At 52.3% G+C, this 22767-nt stretch overlaps 1 protein-coding gene across 1 annotated transcript in view; it reads left to right on the top strand.

Moving 5' to 3' along the window:
• Position 1: 1 nt before the first annotated feature.
• NECAB2 (N-terminal EF-hand calcium binding protein 2) overlaps positions 2-22767 on the top strand; it is a gene marked incomplete at its 5' end in the record, with an annotated part of 123503 nt that continues 100737 nt past the window's right edge. The window contains 2 exons of the mRNA XM_026088158.1: positions 2-178; positions 7971-7995. Of these exons, the coding sequence (XP_025943943.1) occupies positions 2-178; positions 7971-7995 (202 nt within the window). The remainder of the gene's footprint in view (positions 179-7970; positions 7996-22767) is intronic.

Raw genomic sequence — 22767 nt, 5'->3', positions numbered from 1 at the left:
CTGCCGGGCCGGCGTGCACAGGCTGCTGCGCAAGCCGCCGCCGCCGCCGCTGCGCGGGCTCGACGGGCTGCTCCGCTGGGTCGCCGCCAAGATGAGCGACAAGGGCGCCGCCGCCGAGCGGCAGCTGCTGCAGCCGGGCGCCGCCGCGCCGAGGAAGGGCACCTCGGTCATCCTCGATGTGAGTTGGCCCCGGGGCGGCGGCGCGCGGGCGGCACCCGGCTCCGGCGTCCCCCGGACCGGCGGGGGGTAGGGGGGCGCCCTGGGTCCTGCACCCCGGTGTCCCCCGAAGTGGCTGGGCGTGGCGGCTTCCCGGCTCCTGCACCCCGGTGTCCCCCGAAGTGGCTGGGCGTGGGGGCACCCCGGCTCCTGCACCCCCGTGTCCCCCGAAGTGGCTGGGCGTGGCGGCTTCCCGGCTCCTGCACCCCGGTATCTCCCGGACTGGCTGAGGTTGGGGTGCACCCCGCGCCCTGCACCCCTTGGACTGGCTGGGGAAGGGGATGCACCCCGGCTCCTGTGTCCCCCAGACCGGCTGGGCATAGGGGTGCCCCCTGGGTACCCCATCCCCGAGTCCCCCATCCCCCGGACAGGCTGGAGATGGGGGTGCACTCCGGCTCCTGCATCCCATTTTCCGGGTCCTACATGCCCCCAGACCGGCTGGGCATGGGGGTGCACAGTGTGTCCTGCAGCCCGGTGTCCCTCAGGCAGGCTGGGCATGGGGGAGCACCGTGGTGTTGCTCAGGCAGGCTGGGCATGGCATGCACCCTGGATACTGCACCCTGGTGTTGCTCAGGCAGGCTGGGCGTGGGGGTGCACCCTGTGTCTTGCTCCTGCCCGCTCCCCTCCCTGGTCTTGCACTCCGGGATCCCCCAGGCTGGCTGGGCACCGTGATGCACCTAGGTCCTGCATTGCCTCCAGTCCTGCACCCCGTGGCAGGTGGATATGGGGGTGCACCCTGGGTCTGGCCCCCCAAGGGGCTGCGGCTGTGGGAACCCGTTAGGAGGGAGGCAGGCAACACAGTCCCAGGTGCCTGTGAGTGGATCAGACCTGGGGATCCCTTACCTGGGTTTGGGGGACAGGCAGGCGTGTGCTTGGCTCCTCAACTGTGGTTATTTATAGACCTCCCAAATTAGGGGTTTAACTAGACTCTTTGCACTTACATGGGATTAGGAGAATGGGGTGGAATAAACTGGAGTGCAAACGGTGCCGTTACATAGTCTTCCCATCTGTAGCATCTAATAATTAAGCACACACATCTTCAGTTTTGCAGTCTTCTAGCTTAAAAAAAAAGTGTAGTGGATTCAAAAATAAGCTACTGATGGCATTGGTTGTAGTAAAGGATAACTCACACTCTCTTCCCCCGGCCGAGCGTTAGGCAATAGCATCTCTTCCAGGCAAACCCTTGTGTTTTCCAAACAGTCTGCTGGAGTGTGACACTTTCTGTGGTAGGCATTGGCATGGGCTGGTGAGTCCGCAACTCGTTACGTGTGTGAGCGGCCGGCACTCATAGGCATTACGGTTCCTCACGTAAACTGCCTTGGCTGTATCTGTCGAGCTGCCAGAAGCAGCCTGGGGAGCAGAGCRAGCAGTCGGTGGCCGTGCCCCGTGCAGCGGGACGGGCAGGCAGGCTGCTGCAGGTGGGAAAGAAATGCCACTTAATGGGGAAGCGAAAAGGACAAAAGTAACAATTGCACTTAGGTTTTTTAAGTTAACTTTTCTTTTTCTTTTTTTTTTTTTCCCCCCTCCATTTTCATGTAGTGTAACAGCAGCCTGTCCTAAGATTGCTGGAATCTGTCTTGAGAGCATAAATACAACTGGAAGGCAACAATTTGGTTTATTCAAAAGCTTCATGAGTTAGGGCTGTCTTTCTCCCAAGACAGTATCTTATCTGTTCAACTTTACCTTCTTTAAGGTACACTTCTTTTGGGCATGCAGCTCCCAATCCTTTTTCCCTGTTACAATGGGACTTAGAGTCCTTTCCGAGCTGCTGAAAGTAGAAACGGATGTTGGAAATGTAAGGTTTGAGGTTTCTTTTCCCTTAGAACTTGCTTCTCTTTGTTTTTTTTTTGTTTTGTTTTGTTTTCCCCTCTAGTTATAATAGAAGCTCCAAATTACGGCTTTACTATACCAGGCTCTTCATGTGCACCATGAGACCAGCCTTTAATACACAGAATTTAGCAGCAGGGGAGCGTGCATTGAGGTTGACTTTCACACATTAACAGGAGGGCAGCAAGGCTCATGCTGAATCCTCAGGGGTGAGAACGTACTTTCCCGTCTAACTCCTTGAGGTCCCTTACGTCCCAGTCTGCCTGGTGTCACCCTTGATGACGGCTCGGGCGCTCTTCGTGCCGTGCTGCGGCGCAGGAGCGCTGTACGGGCACGGAGCAGGGAAAGGAGGCAGAGGCAGAGCCTGCCTGATGGGTTGGTAGGAGGTTTCCTACCCTCCAATCTCCCACCGGAGGAGCAAACCGGTGGCTGTTGTGTAGCAAAACTGAGGGCTGAGGAATAATAAAATAGGACTGGGAGTTAGTGTCTACCATCCATGTGCATGCTGCTGCTTGGAGGATGAATCTTAGCTTAAGGCTATTTTTTCAGTATTTTTCTTCTCTTTGTTTGTGTCCTTTTAGGTAAAGGATTTAAAAAAACCCACCAAACACTGAGTAATGTTTATTGGTGCAGCTCAATCAAGGGATTCAGAGTGTAAGAATAGCTAAAATTGCAGGCTAACTTTTTGAAACCCCAGGTAATAAACTGATGGAGAAGATATGTAAGTAGTAAGCACTCCCTAAAATAGGCAGCAAGTAAAACTGTTGAGTTGTAGACACTCTTAGATGGCGGTGGTAGAGCAAGCAGAGGTGATGTCTCCCTCTAGAAACCTTGAAAACATCAGTCTGCATTTACTGAGCMGCTGTTGCAATAGCGGTCAAATCAACAGAAGGTCTTGGGGTGGAGCGAGGGACGTGTGCGACTCCTGTGTTCACCCTCGAGTATTCGGTTTGGGGTGCTCACACGCCTCGAGTTGCCATTGCACCAGGGTGCCCCAGCTGCGGGCGGCAGTAAGAGCCGAACGCTCACGGCGGYGGCGTGTGTGACTTGCTATAGGTAGCTGGTGCCTATCTGCAGCCTCTGATACTGGATCGTGGTAATGCTGCATCCTCTATTTGCCTTCTGGGCTGCTGGAAACACCCTCCGCAGGCTTCTGCCTGCAGCCGTGAGGACAAAACCCCATTTTCATTTCCATTCCAGAGCAAATCTGCAAATATCACAAGACTCAGGAAAATATTGCGGAAAACCTGTATCGGTTCTTATTTGCTGTGTGCAAGTGAATATACGTGCAATATAGAATGGAGGTTATTGGATACCGAGGTGTGGGAAATGTCTAGTCAGATGGGTATTACTCTATCTGGGAGTACTTCAATATGTGTTTACAGGCTCTTCTTACTCATCTTTTCCTCCTGCCTTCGTCCCCATCCTTCTGCCGTGCGTTAGAAGAAAAGGAGCGCAGCAACCGAGCTCGCTGCTGAGCCCCGCGGTAGAAGCAGGGCACCTGGGAACTGCAGGGAGCGTCAAAGCCGGTCGGTGGCAGGCAGGCGTGCCCTGCCTGGTGTGCCGGGGGGTCCCTCTGGAAAGAGCTCGTGTCCTTCTTGGCGGGTAGAATAAGGACCGGCCCTAGGTGCTGGTGATGGCCCTGCGACGGGCGTCACTCTGCCTCCTTTCTGGCTTCGTCCGCAGTGACACAAGGTCTTGTGGCTATCGCTTTCCGTCTTGATTTTACAAGCCCCTTGAGAAAGCAGGGCTATCCATTTCAGGTCGGACGAGCCTTTTAGTTTGACCTGCTCTGTCTCTTGCTGAAAGAGGCCGATTCTGACCCTTGAGTGTCTCTTTCCTCCTCCAGCAGGATCACTTTCTAGCTAGCTCTCCTGCCTGTGGCTCTCCTTGCAGCCTGTGCTACCTGGCCAGCCTGGATTTACACTTCTTCTGCCCCAAGGAATCGAGGGAGGTGCCTGCACAGAAGATAGAAAGAACTTGGTTTGTGCCAGGAGGCAATTGCAAATAGAGAGCGAGGAATTGGCACSGTTTTCCCACTGCTCCGTCAGTGACGGTTCACGCTATAGCCCCAACTAGTCACACTGTCCTCGCCACAGTCAGCTCTGTGTAATCCCCTTCTCCGACCTTTTTTCTTCTGTTATTTTCGGTTTATTCACTCTCCTTGTTGTGTCCTCGTTTTCCTCCTTGCTTCGCCGAGTGAAACGCGGCGGCCGTAGGAGAGCTGGGTGCGTGAGCTGGGTACGGCGGGAGAGCAGCGGCCGAGGGCTCTGGACAGGTGTTGCTCCGATGCAAGGCTGGCCGTGTCCTCACCTCGTAGCAAAGCTCATCCTTGCCAGCCGAGAGCTGCTGGTGACTTGTACAAAACCCCCCGGATTGCCRCTCAGGAGCGGAGCAATGCCACGAGACCTGCGGCTCTGCGGCAGCCCGCTCYGGGCAGGGCGAACAGCTCAGGACGGGACAGTGTTTCCGCCCCAACGGAGTATTTCTGACTGAAGCCCCCAAATCCAGCCTTTTTCCTGTCCGGGGACGGCCCGTTAGCCTGATCACATCTAACGCTATAGTCAGCAGCGCAAAGCTTCGCTCGCTCTTTACGCGCATTAGCCCCAGAAAGAGCAACATACAGCGAGGCTGTAAGGGAGCAGTTTCCCAGGGGTGCCCAGGATTAGAGAGCAAAAGGCCATACCTGACAGAAAGCCTCATCTCGGCCCCCGCGAAGACTTGCAGCGAGAGGAACGGGAAGGCACTACAGCAATGCAGGAACGTAGTGGACAGATTAATTTTTTTTTTTTTAAATGTTGTGCTCTCTATTTTAAATCAATATCATACTAAGCTGCTAAAGGAATAATGAACTCTGCAAATACTGTAATAATTCTTTGGCTTGTTAGGGGTGTGCCTGGGTGAAATTAATAAAATTGCCAAGAAAACCTCAATTAAGTAACCTCCAGCCTAGCAGGTTCTCATCCAAGGGCTTTGAGAAGGCGGAGCTGAACGTTTAAACTCTAACCCATCATTTTTTTCCAAGCTTATTATTATTGCTAGCATTTCAAATTGCTTTACTTCTGCCAGCCAAACATGTGTAGTAGTCTCTTGAGAGAACAGCAAAAACGTGCGTTTTTAAAAAAAGCTATTGGAGGAAATCTCGTAAGAGGCTCCTGGCTCTTACCAAGACGGAGCTTGTGTGCATCCGCAGGCTGGTCAGTGGAACAAGGCGCTCCCACAGCCGCTGCCCCGAGCGACTTCGCTGCTGAGCAAACCTAGCGCCGGTGATGTTACTGGGGTCCTCCTCCCACGTCCTCCCCGGTTCCTTGGGATCCTTTTTCCCTTGGCCCTGGCTCAAATCGGTGCTCCCCTCGTGGCCCTCCCGCGTCCGGCCTCGTGCCTTCTCCCAGAGCCCCTTCTGGAGGGCAGGACCTAGGGTAGACCCAAACTTTGGCMCTCTTGCCACCGCTGGTGTGTAGGAGGGCGTTATTGTTTGCCATGCTTCCGCTGCTCTAGTGTCCAAATCCTGYGTTTTCACATAAGAAGTGCTTTTGGCAACGTTACCAAATTATCGCCGAATGTATTATGTCTCGGCAGCCCCTTGAGGTTCATTCCAGTTGTTCAGACCTGGATATACTGCCTGTCTGTGTTGACAAAGGATTTGGTCTTAAATTGCTTTCACTCCTGGAGTCCTGCTTAAAAAAATTTTTTTTTCTTCATTTTTATGTGCGAATTTTTGGCGGTCCAATTAACCTGGAAGAATAAATCTTGCTCATCAGCAGCGAACATCACACAGCTTGATCCTGTCAAATAAACCTTGGTGGGGAAGCCTAGTTATGKGCCCTTTCATAAACCTGTTGGTTTACAGATAGTTTCTGCTGTCAAACCAGTTCATTATCCCGTTGTCATCCTTTCTCAGAATATCAAGAGGAGTTAAGGCCCTAAAAAGTTGCTTTTTCTTTTGCTCGGAGACTTCCTTGCAAGGTTGATGGCTCCACAGAGCATCAGTGCAAGCAGAGTGCCACGGATTGCTTGAGCCCTTCTCCCACTTTAAGCTACGCTTTTCAGCTATTATTTTTGCCTTTCTGCTCTCCTTCTGACAGTTGCGCTTAGTGGGGTGGCTGTCTCCCACAGCACCTTAAAATAGATATTGCTGCTGTTATATTAGATTTTATGTAATGTCTTTGTTTCAGCGCAGCGGGAACGGTAACCAAAGGATGTGGCAATGAAACAGAAAAGAAACTGCAATAATCAGCATCTAGAAAGAAAAAGTTCCCCGTCTGGAAGGGCTCGCTGGGAGGGAGCAACTGGGGTGTCCAAGCCAGCAGAAGAGGAATATTTGGCGCTACAGGCAGGGCAAACAGCCCCCTTCCAAGAGGCATCCCGTGTCTGGCCAGCCCTTCAAACCCCGCTTTGATCAGGTCCGTAAGGACAGAGATAGACAGGATTTCCCCCCCCGTTTCTAACTGTTCTCGAAACGAAGGTCAGCCCCAGAAGGAAGGAGGTTTTGCAGAGGCTCCTGGCCGCTGGGGTGGGCGACGGGGTCCTGCTCCCTCTGCGCCCCCGAATCGGGCACGCGTTGGTGCTTCGGGTGGGCACGGGCGACGCGGAGCATGGGCCCGAGCCCCGGCCCCGGAGACCTCTCCCGAGGGAAGGTTTCTGGAGCGGGAAGAGATTGCAGTTCTGCTGCCTAAGCCTGAGCGCACACCCTCGGCTTTGCCCTGTGCCGCCCGGGAAGCACTTTGGGCAGAAGAATGATTAATGTTGCTTAATTAAACCATATGCACTTAAATAGCACATTCTGCGGTTCAGTCTGTCTCTTGGGTTCCTTTTTTGGTGCAGCAGTTTCTCCGCTGATATATATATTTTTTTGTAATGATTTTATGACCCAGAAAATCTGAGATCCCATTTCATGGCTGACTCTGCTCTGTCCTGCTGGTGCTCTTATTCCCTCCGCAGGGAAATCTCTTTGTGCAGCCAAAGCCTCTGCTCCTGCTCAAATTAATAGGGTCAGGTCCAGAGAGATGATGCTACTGTTTTCCCCTTCCTGCCCAGTTTATGAGCACCTTAGTTTTTCAGTAATTTATGGCAAAACCTGTGCTCATGGTCAGTCTAACCTAGAGGATTTTCRCCCTTGCAAGAGGCTATCGCTATTAATTGCATTGTGTCAGGGGGCTATTCCTGAGATTAGACTCGTCGGAAAAAAAGCCGTTGTTTCTGCTGGCTTTCTTCCTGGCAAATTCCACAGTAATACATGTTATTGCTGGTTTTCTCCTGATTCCTGTCTGTGGGCTGTTTTCTCCACGCTGTAGTCTTAAATCTAAATATAATCTCCTTCCCACGCAGGAAACTTGCTTCAGAAAAAAAAAATAAAAAAATTGTAAATAATTAGTTTCAGAAGCGCGGGGCTGTGAAGCATAGCTTAGGTGACGTTATCGATGCCGGAGCCGTTAGCTGGGCTCGCTGGGCTGCTCTTGCCGCTGCTTGGTCAGGCTGGGAGTTTGTCCTCTGCTGGCTCCGTGCTCTCTGCTCCCTTCTGCAGGGGAGGCGGGGAATAGGGGAATCGCTCAAGGCATTTACCGTCTGATTTTGTGTTCTCTCTATTTTCATTCCCAAGCCAAACAGTGCTGATAATAGAGGAAAACCGTTCAAAGGGGACTTCAGCTCTGGCAGGAGCGTCCGAAAAGCAGGGTCTCGGCGGCGCCGGCCCGGCAAAGTCCTGCCTTCAGCCACCCCTCCGGCGGCGGCGGCTCCCGCTTCGCCCGGCGGGTGCAGGGAGGCACCCGAGAGGCTCTGGGGGCTGCAAYGCCTTGCCGGGCCCCGGGGGTTGGGCTGAGCTTAGGCCTGGTGGTAACAGCTTCGCTGAAACCGGGGGGAAAAAAAAGACAAAAAAACCCTTCAAGTCAAACAACATAGTAAAAATTCTCTCTCTCTTTTCATTCTAGATTTTCAGAAGAGCTGACAAAAATGGTAAGTCTGTATCTTTCCATGTCACTTTTTTGGATCAAACTTTTGTCAGTATTACTGTTTTTTTCAGATAGTAACATCTAACTTTGTTGTTTTAAGCGTCATTCGGTTTACCGAGCGTGACACCGCTACGGTTTGAGCCTTTGCAAAGGTTTCATGGTATTTGGGTGGCTGAGGCATTCTCAGCACGGACGTGATGCTAGCGTGCAAGATCGGCCAGATTTGGGGCAATTTCACAAGCCTCGAAGGAACATTTTAAAAAAAACGCAGCTAAGTGCTAACGGAGGATCCATCTATTGTTAATTTTGGAATAGCTTTGCAAAACAGACCCAGTTTGCGAAGATGAGTAGCTGGTTGGTTGCTGGAGGGTTGTTGGGTGCTTGTATCAAAGAGCAACATGTCTTGATGGGTATTTTCGGGTTCTGCCTGTCCAAAGCTGAGCAACGTCACTGAAGCCTAGTAGTGGCCTTGGATRGGGAATAACACAGAGGGCTCTGCATGACGTGATTTGGGATCCCTAAAGGAGAGACAGTTATGGGGAAAGACACCTGGGGGTCCAACCCCAGGAACAACTCTATCCACCTGGAAAGCATGTTCATTTTAGCTCCTGGTGAAAATCCCCAGAGCTACCCTCTGCTCTTTCCCTGTTGTACACAGGAAAGTTAAACCTGCATCAAAACTGTGTGCGCTGGGACATGTGGGAGCGGAGAGGATATCTATTTGTCCCATACTGGATTTAAAAAGGAGACGCCAGGTTTCTGGAATGAGCTCGCAGGTGTGATGGCCGCTCCCAGGTAAAGAGCGGTGAAGGCTGCTGCGAGCCAGCTGGCACACGAGCAGTAAATGCCCGGTTAGGTGGGCATTTGGTAACAAAAGCTGGCGCTGCGGTAAGATATGCAATTCCTCCCGTCACGAGGCTGAGAGCCCCGGTTGGCTGTGCGACGCGAGGCGAAGGCGGAGGGGGCTGCCGGGAAGCGGGTGGCGATACCCGGAGCACCTCACGGGGAGAAACGCGTTCGTGCGCTGCGCACCCAGAGCATCGCGCTTCGTCGCCGCACAGCCGCTTAACCGCTGCGTAAGGGCAGAGCGGTGGGTTTTGCCTGGTGACACGTCAGCAGAGGCCCCCGCGTGCTTTCTGCTGGCTCTTTGCTTGGCCCCGCGGAGCCGAGGGCCGCAGTTGCCAGCTTTTAACCAAGCCTTACCTGACACTTGCTCCAAATCAGGAGAAGTCATTCTGATGGGGTTTTTACTCTGCAATCGTCAGCATCTTTGCTGCAGGCAGACACCGAGCTAAATTCGGGGCTTAGCTGTTACCGTCGCATTTGGAAGTTGACGGTGCCGCTCCAAAGTTAGACCGGTGAAACCGCTCCTAGCTAAGCCCGTGTTTGGCCTCCCTCCCGCAGGAGGTAACTTCCGAATTTCCAGTCTGCAACTTCCATTTTTTCCCCCTGTGCACAACAGCTGAACGCCAAGCAGTGATTTTCTTCGGTAACACCTGCTACTCCGCTGAGCAAAGCTCAAATGGTTGTAGTTAGGTTCAGTGGCTGCTTTCCCACCTCAGCTGAATGATGCTGGGCCTCTGTTTTAGTCTGATTTGGTTACTTCTGTAACAGCTGCAATGGGACTGAAGAATCAGAACTGGGAGAAGTACAAAACCTTGTTAATGTTTTGTCTGGACGTGCGAATAGAGCAGCTTGGGAGTTATTCTTGAAGCCTGGGTGTTCCTTTCTCATGGCCGCGTAGCAGAGGGACCCTGCTGACTGGGAGGGGGGACAGACGTGTCCCTCCAACCCCTCGAGGAATGGAAACCTGTCATTTAGGGTTTTACACCATATCACAAGGTTGTGGGGGATTAACTTTTTTATGGTCCCTCAGCACAGGGACAGGTCTCCGAATTTGGCAGGTGCCAGCAGCAAGACACAAATCTGTTTTGYGCCGTGGGTGATAACCTGGGAGCAGGACAAGCTGCAGCCTTTGGCCTTGCTTGGTCCTTTCCGGTGGTGGAGCATCCGAGAAGGCAGATTTACCTGTTGAAAGCTGGCGCTTTTTGGGGGCCAGTTCACTCCCTACTGCTGAAACCCGTCTGAGCCTTCTGTTTTTGCAACCTTATACCTTATGCTCTGTCACTAATGACAGGCAAAAAGTCATCTTCCTGTGTCTTAGCAGGAACAACAGGCGGAGGCCAAACCAGGTATTTCTGCTAGCAAGGGCAAACCCGTTATTTTCCCCTGCTCCCCGAAACACTGCCCTCATCTCAGGACAAACAAGTCCAGCTCCTCCACCGTCGTTTCCTCCCTTTGCAAGACCAGAGCTAGTGGCTGCAAACAGCAGGCTGCGTCGCTGCAACCTTGCACGAAGGAGACGACAACCGGCCGCTGCAATACGGCGCAACGTTTCCAAGCATTTTCTTGTCCTGCTCATTGGACTGGAGGGAGTCGGAGCGTGAGCGACGTGGCAGAGGTCAGCGCCCTGGTGCAGGCGTGCGGGGCTGCTCGCCTGCCCGGCAAACGCGCCCTCCCGGGGCCAGGGACCCCAAACAGGACGTCCACGCTGACCTCTGGCCAAGGAGCCGTCCCCGTGCCTGGCACTGCTGTGCCGGGACGGACCGTTTGGCGCTAAGGGGGGACCCGGGGTTTTCCGCCCCGGCCGTGAGCGCGGGGCGGCGCAGAGGCCTGTGGTCCCGCTCGCCTCCCGGCAGGCTTCCCCCGTCGTGCTGCTGGCGGAGCCCGCGGGCGCTGCCAGACAGCTTTGCAGCCAGCGTTTCACACAACAGGAAAAGCTGTTAATATTTCCCCGATTTCCGGCTGCTCGCTTACCAGCTGCAACATCTGCTGTGCGAGCGAGCGAGGCGGCACCGCCACCGCTGCGGGGAGCGGCGATGGCCGCGCGGGACACGCGGGACGCGCCTCTCCCTCTCCTTACCACGCACGGCAGAGGGGGCTCCGCGGCAGCCCTGTCCCGAAACGCTGAAGTTCAGCCCCGCCGTCCCTCTGCCGGCGCCTCTGCGGGGGACAGGGGAAGCACCGGGCTGCCGCGTTCGGGTCTCAGCGCGGGAGAGAGCCGCCTGCCGTGAACAGCCCTTCCCTGGAGAAGGAAAGGGCAGATCTTACACTGTTCAGTTAGTCTCTGGATCCCGGGAGACTGGAAGGGGCCCCGAGCTCCGGACAGGCTGCTAAAAATGGCCCGGAAGCCGCCAGGAAGGCAGCGCCGGCAGCTTTCCCCCAAAGTTGGCAACTCTTACTTTCCGTGGTAAAGCCGTTCTCACAGGCAAGAGCGAGCGCTACGGAATCGGGAAAAAGATGCGAGGGAGACCTCAGCTTTTGCTTGTAGTTCAGCTGGACGGCGCTGAGCCGGCCAGCGCAGCGGCGGTTAAAGGAGAGCGGCTCCGAGCTCGGCTTTCGGATGCTCCGCTCTGCTCCAGTCGGCTCCCAAAGGCTCRCACGCAGCGGGCTCTCCCGTGGAGCTCGCAGCGCGCGCCCTCCTTCGCCGCTGCCTCGGCTCGCGTTATAAGCGACGGAGTCGTCTCGTGCAGCGTGCGGCTGGCTTCAGGCGGAAGAGGTCTTAAACCTGGAAGCCTTTTGGGCCTGGTAAAAGCAGCGTGCGCCTGCGTTCACRCGCTGTGGCTGGTCCGGACGTGGTACCTGCGGAGCCTGGTCGCGCGCGTCCAAGAGCCTCACCCCTCCTCATCGCCCCCAAGCTCTGCAGAATAAATTGTTAATTCACGTAAAACTGGGTGTTCTTGGTGCAGGGCGCTGAGACGCGTTACTGTTCCTGCCGTGTTCGTGCACTCGCRTCCAGGCGATTTGATTCAGTCGCTCCGTGTACCGGGAGATGTCTAACGAAGCGGCTCTTGCCTGGCAAAAGCCGCCTTGCTCGCCGGTCCCAGCGCGGGAGTGGGACCCCGCGGCTCGTGTGAGTTAATTCCCCCGCTTTTCCCCCAGACGTAACACCCAGCAGCTGCAACAAGCCATACAGCTATAAGATAAACTGAGCAAAGCRTCTAGACAGCACACCTTGAAATGAGGAAGACATCGGCGAGGTCTGGATAAGCTGCCAAATGATCTGAAAATAAGGAAGAAGTGCTGGGGCATAACCTTTCGACAAGGAATAATTTAGCTAGCTCTAGCTGTGCTTTGCAGGGGCATGGCTGTTAGTCATTCAAAAGAATTTTTCTCTTCTGTGTAGGAGTGTTTTTCCTTTCTCTGCTAATAAATCCACCTACAGTCTTGTAATCCTCCCGGTCCCAGTAAACAATACTTAATCGTTTAATTGGCATGTGGTAGGAAAATTGAGGTATGTTGTTTTAAGCTCTTAAAGCAGAGCTGTTGATCATCAGAGAGTTATCTACTGTGCTCTTTAATCCTCTCATTAGAAAGCTGTTAATCAATTATATGTTAAATAGCCCCGCAATCACTTTGCAAGGTTAAGACAGTTTTATTTGACATAACAGCCTAATTGCTAATGATTAGCTATAAAAACATTGCTTCACAAAAACCTGAGTTTTATTATCTGGGAATCTCCAGTCACTGCAGCCGCCCAGCTCCAACGGCTTTAGTGCAGCTAAACATGAACTACGTCCAGTTTGAATCCTGTGGTTTCTTTCCGTGTCTTTGATGTAATTCCCAGATCTGTTCATGGAAAAACCCATCAGGAGGCCGGGGCGGGTAGCGCCGAGCCCCACACGGGAAAACAAACCGCTCCTCTCAGCGCTGAGGCTGACGGCGGCTCGTTGAGTTGTCCTCCCCAAGCACTTTCTGCTCAGAAAGCCCTCCGGGCAGCCCCATCTCGTGGAGGCATCTCCAGCTGGACRCGCCGAGGAAGCATCTTTTCCGTCTGCTCTGAGCAGCTGGTGGCTCTTGGCTTGGGTGAGCGCCCTGCCCCTGTGGACCTCGGCCGCGGAGCAGGAGAGGTGCAGAGGAGAGGTGGTGCCACGAGCTYGGAAGGTAGCTAGAAAGCCCCTGCATACGGCAGGCTGAGTTTGCCGGGGTGCAGCGTTTCTCCCGTTTTGGGGGTTGAGATTAGCACCGCAGTTTAATTAGCATCGCCCGTTCCCGTTATTGCTGTTCCCGTGACTTCCGCGTTCTGTGGCAAGAACTGGCCCCGACCGTTGCACTTCTCCATCTGCTTTATTTGTCACATCCTGGGAACGTACCGTGTTCGTGGTGTTAAATGCGGCAGTGATTAGGCCGTTGGCTTTATAGCAGCCAGCTTAGGAAATGCTGAGAGGGCAAGAAGCTGCCGTTAGCTGTGGTAACCAAAACGGCCGAGCGGAGCGCCAGGTGGGCGGCACGCTGCAAACGAGACCAAAGCGYTGCTACTCGCAGCAAATAAACCCTGCCTCCAGCAGCGGTGCTGGAAGGCACCTTGTTTTCAGAACATGCCGTCGGTAAGTTCGTAGCATGTTCAGCATGCAGATTCCCGAAACGACAGTCAGGAGGCATCGAGCTGTTTTCCAGAGTGCAATAATGAATTACCTGTAACTGCAGCCTTGGAAAATGCCACCGCTGTGTAAGCCCTCAAAGGGCAGAGCAACGGGAAGGTGGTTGGATGTGGTGAAGGCATTTTAGGGACCAAAACTCAGCACCCCATTAATTCAGTGTAATGGCAAGTAAGACTTGTCCACGTAGCAGCTCTTAGCTGTAAACGGGCTATGGCAGTGTGGATTGATCATCGAGTGTGTGCTCGGAYGCGTGCTGGAAGATGCGGAGGGGAGCATAGTCATTCAGTGCATGCTCTCTTGAATGGCTTTTGCTGTTATCTGGTAGGAAATACAATGAAGTCAGAGCGTGGATTAAACTAACTTCACTTAGAAGTTTAACACAGAGAGCTGGAGTGCAAATTCTGGGTGAAGGTTTCAATTTGTAGTTGATCTGGAAGATCAGTCGGGACTGGCCAGTTAGAGAGGGCCTGTTGGTTGGAGCTGCGGCGATCCCTGTCCCTGTAGGGCTCGTCCTTTAAATTGTTGCACGCAGGCATCTAAGAATCACTTAGGATCTCGTTAAAGGAGATTTAAGCAGAGATCTGTATGTCCCACCGTTGCAAGCCTCCTAGCAAGCATCTACTCTTGTTTGCAGTGTGAGCGATGGGGGCACGTGTAGCGCAGCTCGCAAGCAGGGAACATAAGTGTCTTTGCTGGGCACCAGCAGCGTAAYGAGCCTAGGGAGGCTTTTTAGCCGTCAGCAGGATTGTGCCCTTGGGAGTAAAGCAAGCGCCTCTGCTTCAGTACAAACGAGAGGCGTTGCTTTGCCTGATTGCTTTTTGCTGGGGCTGGTAAGGCATTTGGCCTGTGGAGCTCACAAGCTTCATGAGCTGGGAAAAGGGAGAAGGAGAAAAAGGAGAAGAAAACAAGTGAGGAGAAAAAAAAAGCTTCAGGCACATCTCTCGGCCCCAGTTTGATATATTAAAGAACTGCGGCATGTCATAAACGCCTCCTAAGTAGGAATTTCCCCCCCAAAGGATTTTGACCACCTCTAACGAACACAGAGAACTGGAAAAACTCTGCTCACCTCTGCCAGGATGGAGGCAGCAGGGTGGTGCCTATAACCTGCCCTGGTCCTGCTGCGGCTGGAGGTCCGAGGAGGGACTTCCCGCTCCGGAGGCCGGGACCGTGGCACCAGCACGGCATTGCGCTGTCCTCCGCAGGTGGCCACGCAACACGGGCCCTCTCCTGCTCCTCGGGGGTCCTGCCTCCTGCGGTGGTGGTGCCTTGCTCCTTCCCGCGCCTGGTGGACGTCCAAGGGCCCCGCGCCGTCCGGCTTGCGCTCCCCGCCGCTGTTTTCCTATAGCATCTGCCTGTTGTGCAGAAAAGTTTCGTTCTGTAGCTGCTCCGAGTTTAAAAATAGCAGGCATCTATTGCTAACTGCCTTGTTAATGTATCGAAGCACTTTTAGAAAGGTGCTTGATTGGAATTTAGCATAGTAATTGATCAACCAGGTGGTTTTAAGACCTGAAATACTTCTCTTGCCTCCCTCCCCCTGTCAAATTAAGGCTTCTTCCAAAAATACATTTGCACAGGACTTGAATGATAGCAAGCAGCTGGGACTTCACTAACAAGGCGCTAAGGCATCCAGGAGGAAAGATGAAGTCATCCTAGTTTGGGTCCTTTCATCAGAGCTTCCTTTTGGTTAAAAAGATGCCAGACTAGGGCTGCRATATCTTCATGTTATATATTAGAGAGGGAAGAAATACTCCATACMCACAACTCGCCCTACCATGACTGCTGATTTGAAATCTGTGCTCTTACCGTGAATTCCCGGGAGCCTCACGTCCCCTGCCTGCGCATGTCGCTAATGAGTTACCACTCGGCAAAAACTACTTGCCTTCCAGGCCAGGGTGATTACCTTCCACTGGCCTCCTGCTCCTCACACGTATGGAAAACCTTGAGCTATTCATATYTTGCTGGGGCATCCAAATTAAATCATTAGTTCTAAGTGAGAATATTTATAATTCTTGCATAATAAAAACATTATTAGCAGCCACCCACATATAAGTAGAAAAATGCAGTGATGAATCAGGTCTTCAAAATATGGCTAAATCTGGTCGGCTTTTCTGTGATCATATAACCAGGTCTGAATTGATTGATTTACTTTTTTAAAAAAAGATCCCAACAATAACAAAAAAACCTTTGCATTTGTATAGTCTAGCTTCTGTGTGATGGTCAGAAAGCACCTTGTAGAACTGGATAATGACAGAAAGTTTGGATCCACTTTCAGTTCCTTGGATTCCTGTGTACGACAAGACTTTTCTAGCTCTCTCTCGTATACTCAGCTGTCTTTCCAAATTCTTAAGTTCACAGCACACGGTCTTGAAGCAATGACATCTGTTTAAATCAGGACATACTGTTCCCAAAATAATAAACCCATCAACCAGATGAATTTTGAGATAATGTAGCTATTGTAAAAGATGACGGTTGGGCTCGTTCTGCARGCTGTCACTAGACGTGCCAGTACTTTCGTCTACCCTTTAAACCCATAAACTTACAGCGTGCTGAATCGGGGCTTAATTTTTGTCTTTGCTGTTACTGATACAAACTTCTCAACTGCTCGTGCCCTCTCAGGGCTGCTTTTTCATTTCCCTGGGTGTCTGGTTCCCACCACGCCTCAGCAGGGGTGAAGAGMCGAGGTTTCTTAGAGCTTGCTTGTCTTGTCACATCACCTCTTGCTAGCAAATGCGTGTTAGAACCAAGYATATATCTTCGTCTTATTTAGCCAAACCACCTTCGTTCGGCAAAGCAGACTTCGAAGCGTGCGTGCGCGCAGGGTTAGCGCCGCTGGGCAGGGACCCCTTAACCGCATGTGCTGGAGGCTGGTGCTCAGGCAGCGGGCTGGCCTTAACCTAGGGCAAGGTTTAAACAGGCCAGACCAGGTTTGGATCCAGCTCAGAAACTCCCATGTGAAGTCAAGCCAACAGCGTGGCCAATGCAACACTTAATTCTTCCTCAAAAACGCCGGCCCAAGAGCCAGCAAGAGCTCCCCAAGAGCTTCCCTGCTTAGTTTCCCCAACAGCAACGTTCATGTCCAACTGTTTCTACGCAACATTAGTTTACGGTCCATCGCTCTATAGCGCTGCTGGGCCTGTCCTGTTCTTAAAGCTCTCCCCTGCTGAGGGCGCAGGCCACCAGGGCAGAAGGTTAAAGCCCTCCTGGATTAAGGGTAATTTGGGCGCTGTGGGTCTCGGAGCTGCTCCCCGTCCGTCGGAGCGTTTCCCGCGCAGCGTGCAACGGCCGCCTGCCTGGGCACGGCTGGGAGCCTTGCCTACGCCAGGGATTATCCGCAGCTAGAAAAGCTGCCCTGTTTAAACCACGAGAGAGCTTGGCCTTTCAGGCAACCAGCTTGCTGATGCTTTAGTTGCTCTCTGACAGCTCCTAGGCCTAACTGGTAACACGCAGTGCCCCTTCCTCCTTATTCAAGGTACAAATCAGTCGAAAGGCGGTGGACGTCTTCTACTAATCCGCAGGCAGATTTATCGGGAAATTGTTTAAAGCATTTGGCAGTGGTTTATTCTGAACTTTCAGTCCTGCCACCCACTAAGCAGATACTGAGTTTTTTGAGGAACAAAACCCACTGATGAGCCTGTGCAGCTTTCCGATGCCCCCTTCTCCGCACTGTTGTTATGTAAATCCCTGTAATGAGGTCAGGGAAGTTTGGACTAGTTGCAGCGTTTGGGACAATCACTCGCGTACTCGCYCTTGTGCTGCAGAACTGGCAGCCAGAATAGCAAAAAAAAGAAGAAAAAAAAAAGTCAGCATCGCCCAATATTTGGCCGCCTTTAAGCACGTGTGTCAGCTTGTGGTCCTCACTGCCCTGCGACCGTAACGCCTGCTTGCTGCTTGCTCCCTGATCTGCCTGCCCAAGCTCACAAACCTCCCTGCTCATCCAAATGTCCCGAAGAGTTGTCTTTGATGCTGTCAGACCCAAAGTATCAGCCCTGGAGCCCTGAGGTGACCTTCACCATCTGCTGGACCGTGGTCTGGGGTGCCAGGCGGTGGGGTGTCCTTCCACCCGGGCTCGCTTTGAACTTCCTCCTCTCTGGGAATTTGCTTGGCAAACGCGAGGCTGGCAGAGGAGAGAAGCATCTGTATTAGGGCCTGGACTCTAATTAATACAGTCGTCCCCTGAAGGAACAGTCCCGGGCTGAACTCGCCTGGAATAGGCAAAACCAGAGCGAAAGGGGTGGATGGTTGCTCGTGGGCGCGGGGTGATGGAGAGCTCGTGCATGGAGGGACCTGCGACTCCTCCACTCCTTCAGCAGGGAGTAGCCTGTGCGCTGCTGCCGGGAGGTTTCTTCTTGACGAAGTGTGTCAGTGTATCTGCCTTTGGCCTTTAGTGTTTCTTTTAAGATGAGCCTCRTGTGTGATGGGAAGGGCAGTGCGATGGGGAGCCCAAGCATGTTGGTCTCGAGCACTTCTGCTGCTGTCTTGGTGATCTGGCTCGGCTCCTCCTTGTCCTTCCCACTGCTATTTCTTTGGTCTGCTTTGGGGGAGAAAAGGGAACTGAGTATGTGAGATCTTGCTGGAGGAGCCACGGCTCCTTGAATGTTGCTGTTGCCTGCTGGAGTTGCAGTTGCTAATGGTCTGGCCGGTATTTCAATTCCTTTAATAAATACAGAAAGAGAGTCAGGGCTAAGCAGCCGAGCCTGGCTCTCCATGACAAATCAAGCGAGAAGACATCAAGCAGAGGTTATGGTTTCAGCCTGGCAATTTGAAGCAGAATATCTGATCTGGAGGACAGTGTTTTCAAACACTCCTGATTTGCTTTGAAGTGCACCAATTAAGGTTTGACATGCAAAGTAACCTGAAGAAGACAAGGTTTATCTTCTTCCTCTCTCTGTGGGTTAGGAGATGTGGTTTTTCTTCTGCAACCCTCATTAGAGACTTCAGGCTGCACAGAAGTGAATGGGGTATATTCTGGTGACAGCTTTAATGGCCTCGTTACAAGTTGCGGAGGGTGGGAAAAAGGGATCAYGGTTTCCAAAGGGGACTTTGAAAAGGTCTCAATTAGCCAAGAGGACTTTTAGAAGAAATTTCCTTCTGGAGCCAAAGTTGAGCGATTTAATTGGGCGCTGCATAGCAAATGTGTTCACGTGGCCTGATGACAGCCAGCAAAGGGCACTATGAAACATTTATGGAGCTATTAGCTACTTATGATCTCTAGCCAAAAAACGTGAGCTTTATTGGTAATATYTTAAAAGTGGTGGCTCTTGCGCTGGCTTTTCTGGAGGATGGACTAATCCCTGGATGCTTCCAGCTGGCCTGGAGAGCTGTGGCTGCTGCAATTCCAGAGGGCGAAATGCAACTTTCATTTATTTCCCTTGCGTACAGGTCAGTCCTGGTGTAAAACTCACCCAGCGTCTCTCCGTGCTGAGTTTACAGCACAAACACCAAAACCTCCTCCCTGTCCCTCGTCCGGTGGAGACGTTGACACCGCTGGAGACACTGCAGTGGTCAGTCTTAGCGGCAACGCTCATGTGAGAGGTAGCAGGCACCGAAGGGAAGAGAAGGCCAAACTGCGCTGTAGCCTCGAGAGGTTCATGGGCATGAAGAATTTGGTGTAACATGCGCAGCTTTTCCCTGCAGGGAGGGAAACAGATAGAGGGCTCTAACCGGGGGGACGGGGAGCTGCGCCCGCCACGGGGAGCAGCTCGGAGGTGCTGCCTTGCACGCTGGCCCACTCTTCTGTAACAGCRTGCTCTGGTTTCAGGAGAGATTGGGCATCAGCAGAGATTTGCCGGGGACAGGAGGTTATCTGCAGCAAGATCTCTACGCAGGAGCAGTGCGCCGCAGGAGAAAGCACCAAGGCGCCGGCTGTAAAGGCAAGCCGGGATTGATTGACATTGCCAGCTTAGCACCCAGGGCACTTTTTGATCTGCCTCATTAATATCTAATGCTGTTGTATCCAGGAAGCTTTTCCAAGTAGATCCAGCAAATCGATATTCCTCTTGCTAAATTGTTGATGTTATTTTTTGGCAGAGATGAAATTTTAAAATGCTTGGAAAGGATTTGTTGCAACTTGGACGGCTGTAGTGGTCCAGCAGATTAAATGGGTGCAGCTGACTTTGGGTTTTGGAGACTCGGCTGACGGGTAGCTGTCTCTGRGGACGCCTAGACGTGCCGATGGCCATGTGTGCCGGGCACGGGAGGCTTTGACAGGCAGCAGAGCAGGCTGTGCATTTTGCATCTGCCCACCCTGAAATTTTGCTTGCAAGATCTGGTCCCCTTTGCCGTGAATGAGTCTAAAACAGCTTTGGCTTTGTCTCACTCTCTTGGCGGGAGGTTATCTGCTGCTGGCACCCTCTTGGGTACCCTTCCCTTGGTAGCTGGCTTTCATTTGTTTGCCTTTCAGTTTAATCACTGGGATTTAATCGCTCGGTTTAATCACTGTCCCTCAAAGGCAGCAAACGCTGGGGAGAGCAGAGCAAATCAGAACCTGTGGAAAGGACAAATTGCGACTTTTGCTTCGCTGTCACCCACCCAGGTGTCCAGGCAGCTGTCCCTTTGCTCCCAGCAGCCTGGAGCACGAGGCAGCATGGGGTTCCCAGAACYACGTTTAATTAGGCACCTTCTTCTGATCAGCCGTAGTTACTGAAGATGGTTTATTATAGCTGTTAAAATTAAATAAGGCAAAAATTGAATCCAGAACAAATACACTGCTGCAAATAATCCTTATAATTCACTAGCAATTTGTGCCAGACAATTGTGAGAAAATATGTTCTGGCAGCCTACGTTCAGGCAATTGGCCAGGAACAGCACTAAATCATGCGTATCTGTTTCTTCCTATTATCATTCTCACCCTTTTAAAATCCGTGGGTTACTAGATAACATACATCAGAGAGAGGGGAATAATTATCTTACTGACTTGTAGGGGGAGAGAAATGTCTGCAGCTAAAACAATGATATATCCAGATCTATAACTTCCAGCAAGAAAAATCTGGGGGACAGGAATAGCTGAATTCTCTGTAGAAGGATGTGTTAGATAAGAGTTAAAATTGGTGTTCATGGGCATGGGACGTGAGTCCCATGCCATTAGGAGCCCAGGTGTCTTTGGTGTTATGCCTGGTTTTCTGTCCTGTAGGAAGGCAGCGTGTCGTTCTGCAAAGAGCCTGCAGTGCTTTCAGAAAGTTTTGAAAGTAAGTGAGATGATTTCAAATTATTTTTAAAGTAGCAGTTTCTCTTCTGCGATCCTGCTGGAGCCTCAGTGCAGAGAGTCAAACCTGCCTGCGCTTCAGCTGGATCCTGGTCTGAGCCCAGCTGCGAGTGAAGATATTCTGGCTGAGTTCCTGTTTGATTTCAGCAAAACTTTAAAGGAATGGTGCAATTTGGGCTCCAGTTCAAGAAACAATTCAGCCCGGGTTTCAGTTTTGGATCCGAGGCTGGTTGCTGCTGCCAAGGTCCTGCCTTAGCTGGATCCTGGTGCTCCCAGCGCGGCACAAGCAGACATGAGCGCTTCCCCCCCGCTGTTACTCGTGCTGCTTCCTAACCTCGGGCTGTGAAAGGAGCCAGATTTTGGGGCACCGCTATCGGTGATGACCAGAGTGGGTGGCTTCCAGGCACTTCTGGTGCTGGGCGTATAAACGCGGGATTTCCTTGCTTTGAGCCCAAGTGACTGAGCGCGCAGCCCCACGGAGCCTGTGCCTCGCGGCAGCCCGCCGGGCGCTTTGGCTGCTTGGTTAAGCGTTGCTGTATCGTGTCAGCACCAAAACACAGGTCYGCACCCGGGCCACTAACTGCTGTGTGCTGAGACTTGCTTTCCTTTCCGAAAGGTTTTCTGTTCGTCGCGGAGATGTTACTCTTCCAGCTGGCTGGTTTGCTGGCTTTCAAACACGCAGCACTCTGTTGAGTCAGGCTACTTCTCCTTCCTTCTCTTTTTTAGTACAGCAGTTTCTTTTTTTCCGCTTCCTTCCACCTCTGTCCCCAGTTTCTAAAAAGGTTCAATTTATATTAGCAAACAGTCCAAGATTAACCGAAACCGGGATATTTACAGTAATAGGGTCCTCACAGTATAACACACGTTCAGCCTTCTTAATCCGTATAGACATGTCTGCTAGGAGGAAACGTCTGCACCCGCTTGGCAGTTTATTATTCTCCGCAGAGCGTGGAGGGATTCCTTTTTGCCCTCTGCGGGTGATTAACGGGGGGATTTCCGTTCCCGCGAGGCAGGGCACCGCCAGGCCCGCTGCCATGGCCCGCTGCTGCTTGGCACAGCGTGACCGCGGGCTCTTCTCAGCGTTTGTCCTGCCAAGTAAGAAGGGGTTGGTGCACTGTCCGATGCAGTAAGATGCAGTTTGCCCTGGCTGTAGCTCCCTGCCCATCACAGCGTGTTGCATGTTGGATGACTTTCCGCCTTGCTTGGATGTTGCCTTGCAGGATGGGACGGAGAGGGAAAGGGGTTTTCAGGCTTTGAAGAAAACAGTCTCACCGACCCGTGTGATTTCACTACGTACTGCGAGGCATCTTTGTCATCGTTTTTAAAGCCCCAGGCCCTGGAGGCATGTGTTTCCATCAAAATCTCTGCTTTCATTAACCTCCTTCCCACAAACTTTCTGGCTTTTGTGGTTGGACAAGGGAACTCCCCAAAATTCAGAGAAATTGAAGACACACAGCTACTTTGGATTTATCATTGATTTGTAAAACAAACAAACAAACAAACCAACCAACCTCTTGTGTGTTTGGGGGATGGGATAAGAGGATAAGAGGCAGGAAGGGGAAGAAGGAGGAGCAGGAAGGAACCACGCGTGAATCTGTAACGCTTTGGCGTGGCGAAACGGAGCGATGTGAAGGCACAGACYGCCTGGCCGGGTTTCGAACCAGTGCCTGGGAGTCGGGGCTTTGGATGCTGTCCCTGCTCAGTCAAATCTGGAAACTAGAGGGAAAAATGGTCTTGTAGTATTTAACTGGAAGAAGAATTAAGTGAAAAGAAGTTACTGAAGCTATAGAAGTGGGCACTTACATAGTAAGGAATATAAAAGCAGGCATAACGAGAGCACTGTGAGCAGAGGAGATGATAAACGCCGAGACTCCAGGGGAAGTAAAGGGCAAGGAGAACCGAGCGGTGGGGGATGTGCCTCGCAAAGGACCGTCCGCAAATATGCTGTAAGGCTCCAGTATGACACAGGCACTTAAAAACTTTTCAAAACCAGTTGTTACTTTCTAAATGAGGAGCCTGACATTTTAAAGGTCATCAGCCACAGGAACGGGTGACCCTGTTAAATAAATGCAACCGGAGGTCCTGCTTACTGGCCTCGAGTGTCCTTCAAAGCAGGGTATGTCATTGCCTAATT

This window comes from Apteryx rowi, unplaced genomic scaffold (genome assembly GCF_003343035.1).
Source record: "Apteryx rowi isolate R43461 unplaced genomic scaffold, aptRow1 scaffold_755, whole genome shotgun sequence".
Classification (NCBI taxonomy): domain Eukaryota; kingdom Metazoa; phylum Chordata; class Aves; order Apterygiformes; family Apterygidae; genus Apteryx; species Apteryx rowi.
This window is presented reverse-complemented; position numbering and strand designations above follow the sequence as displayed.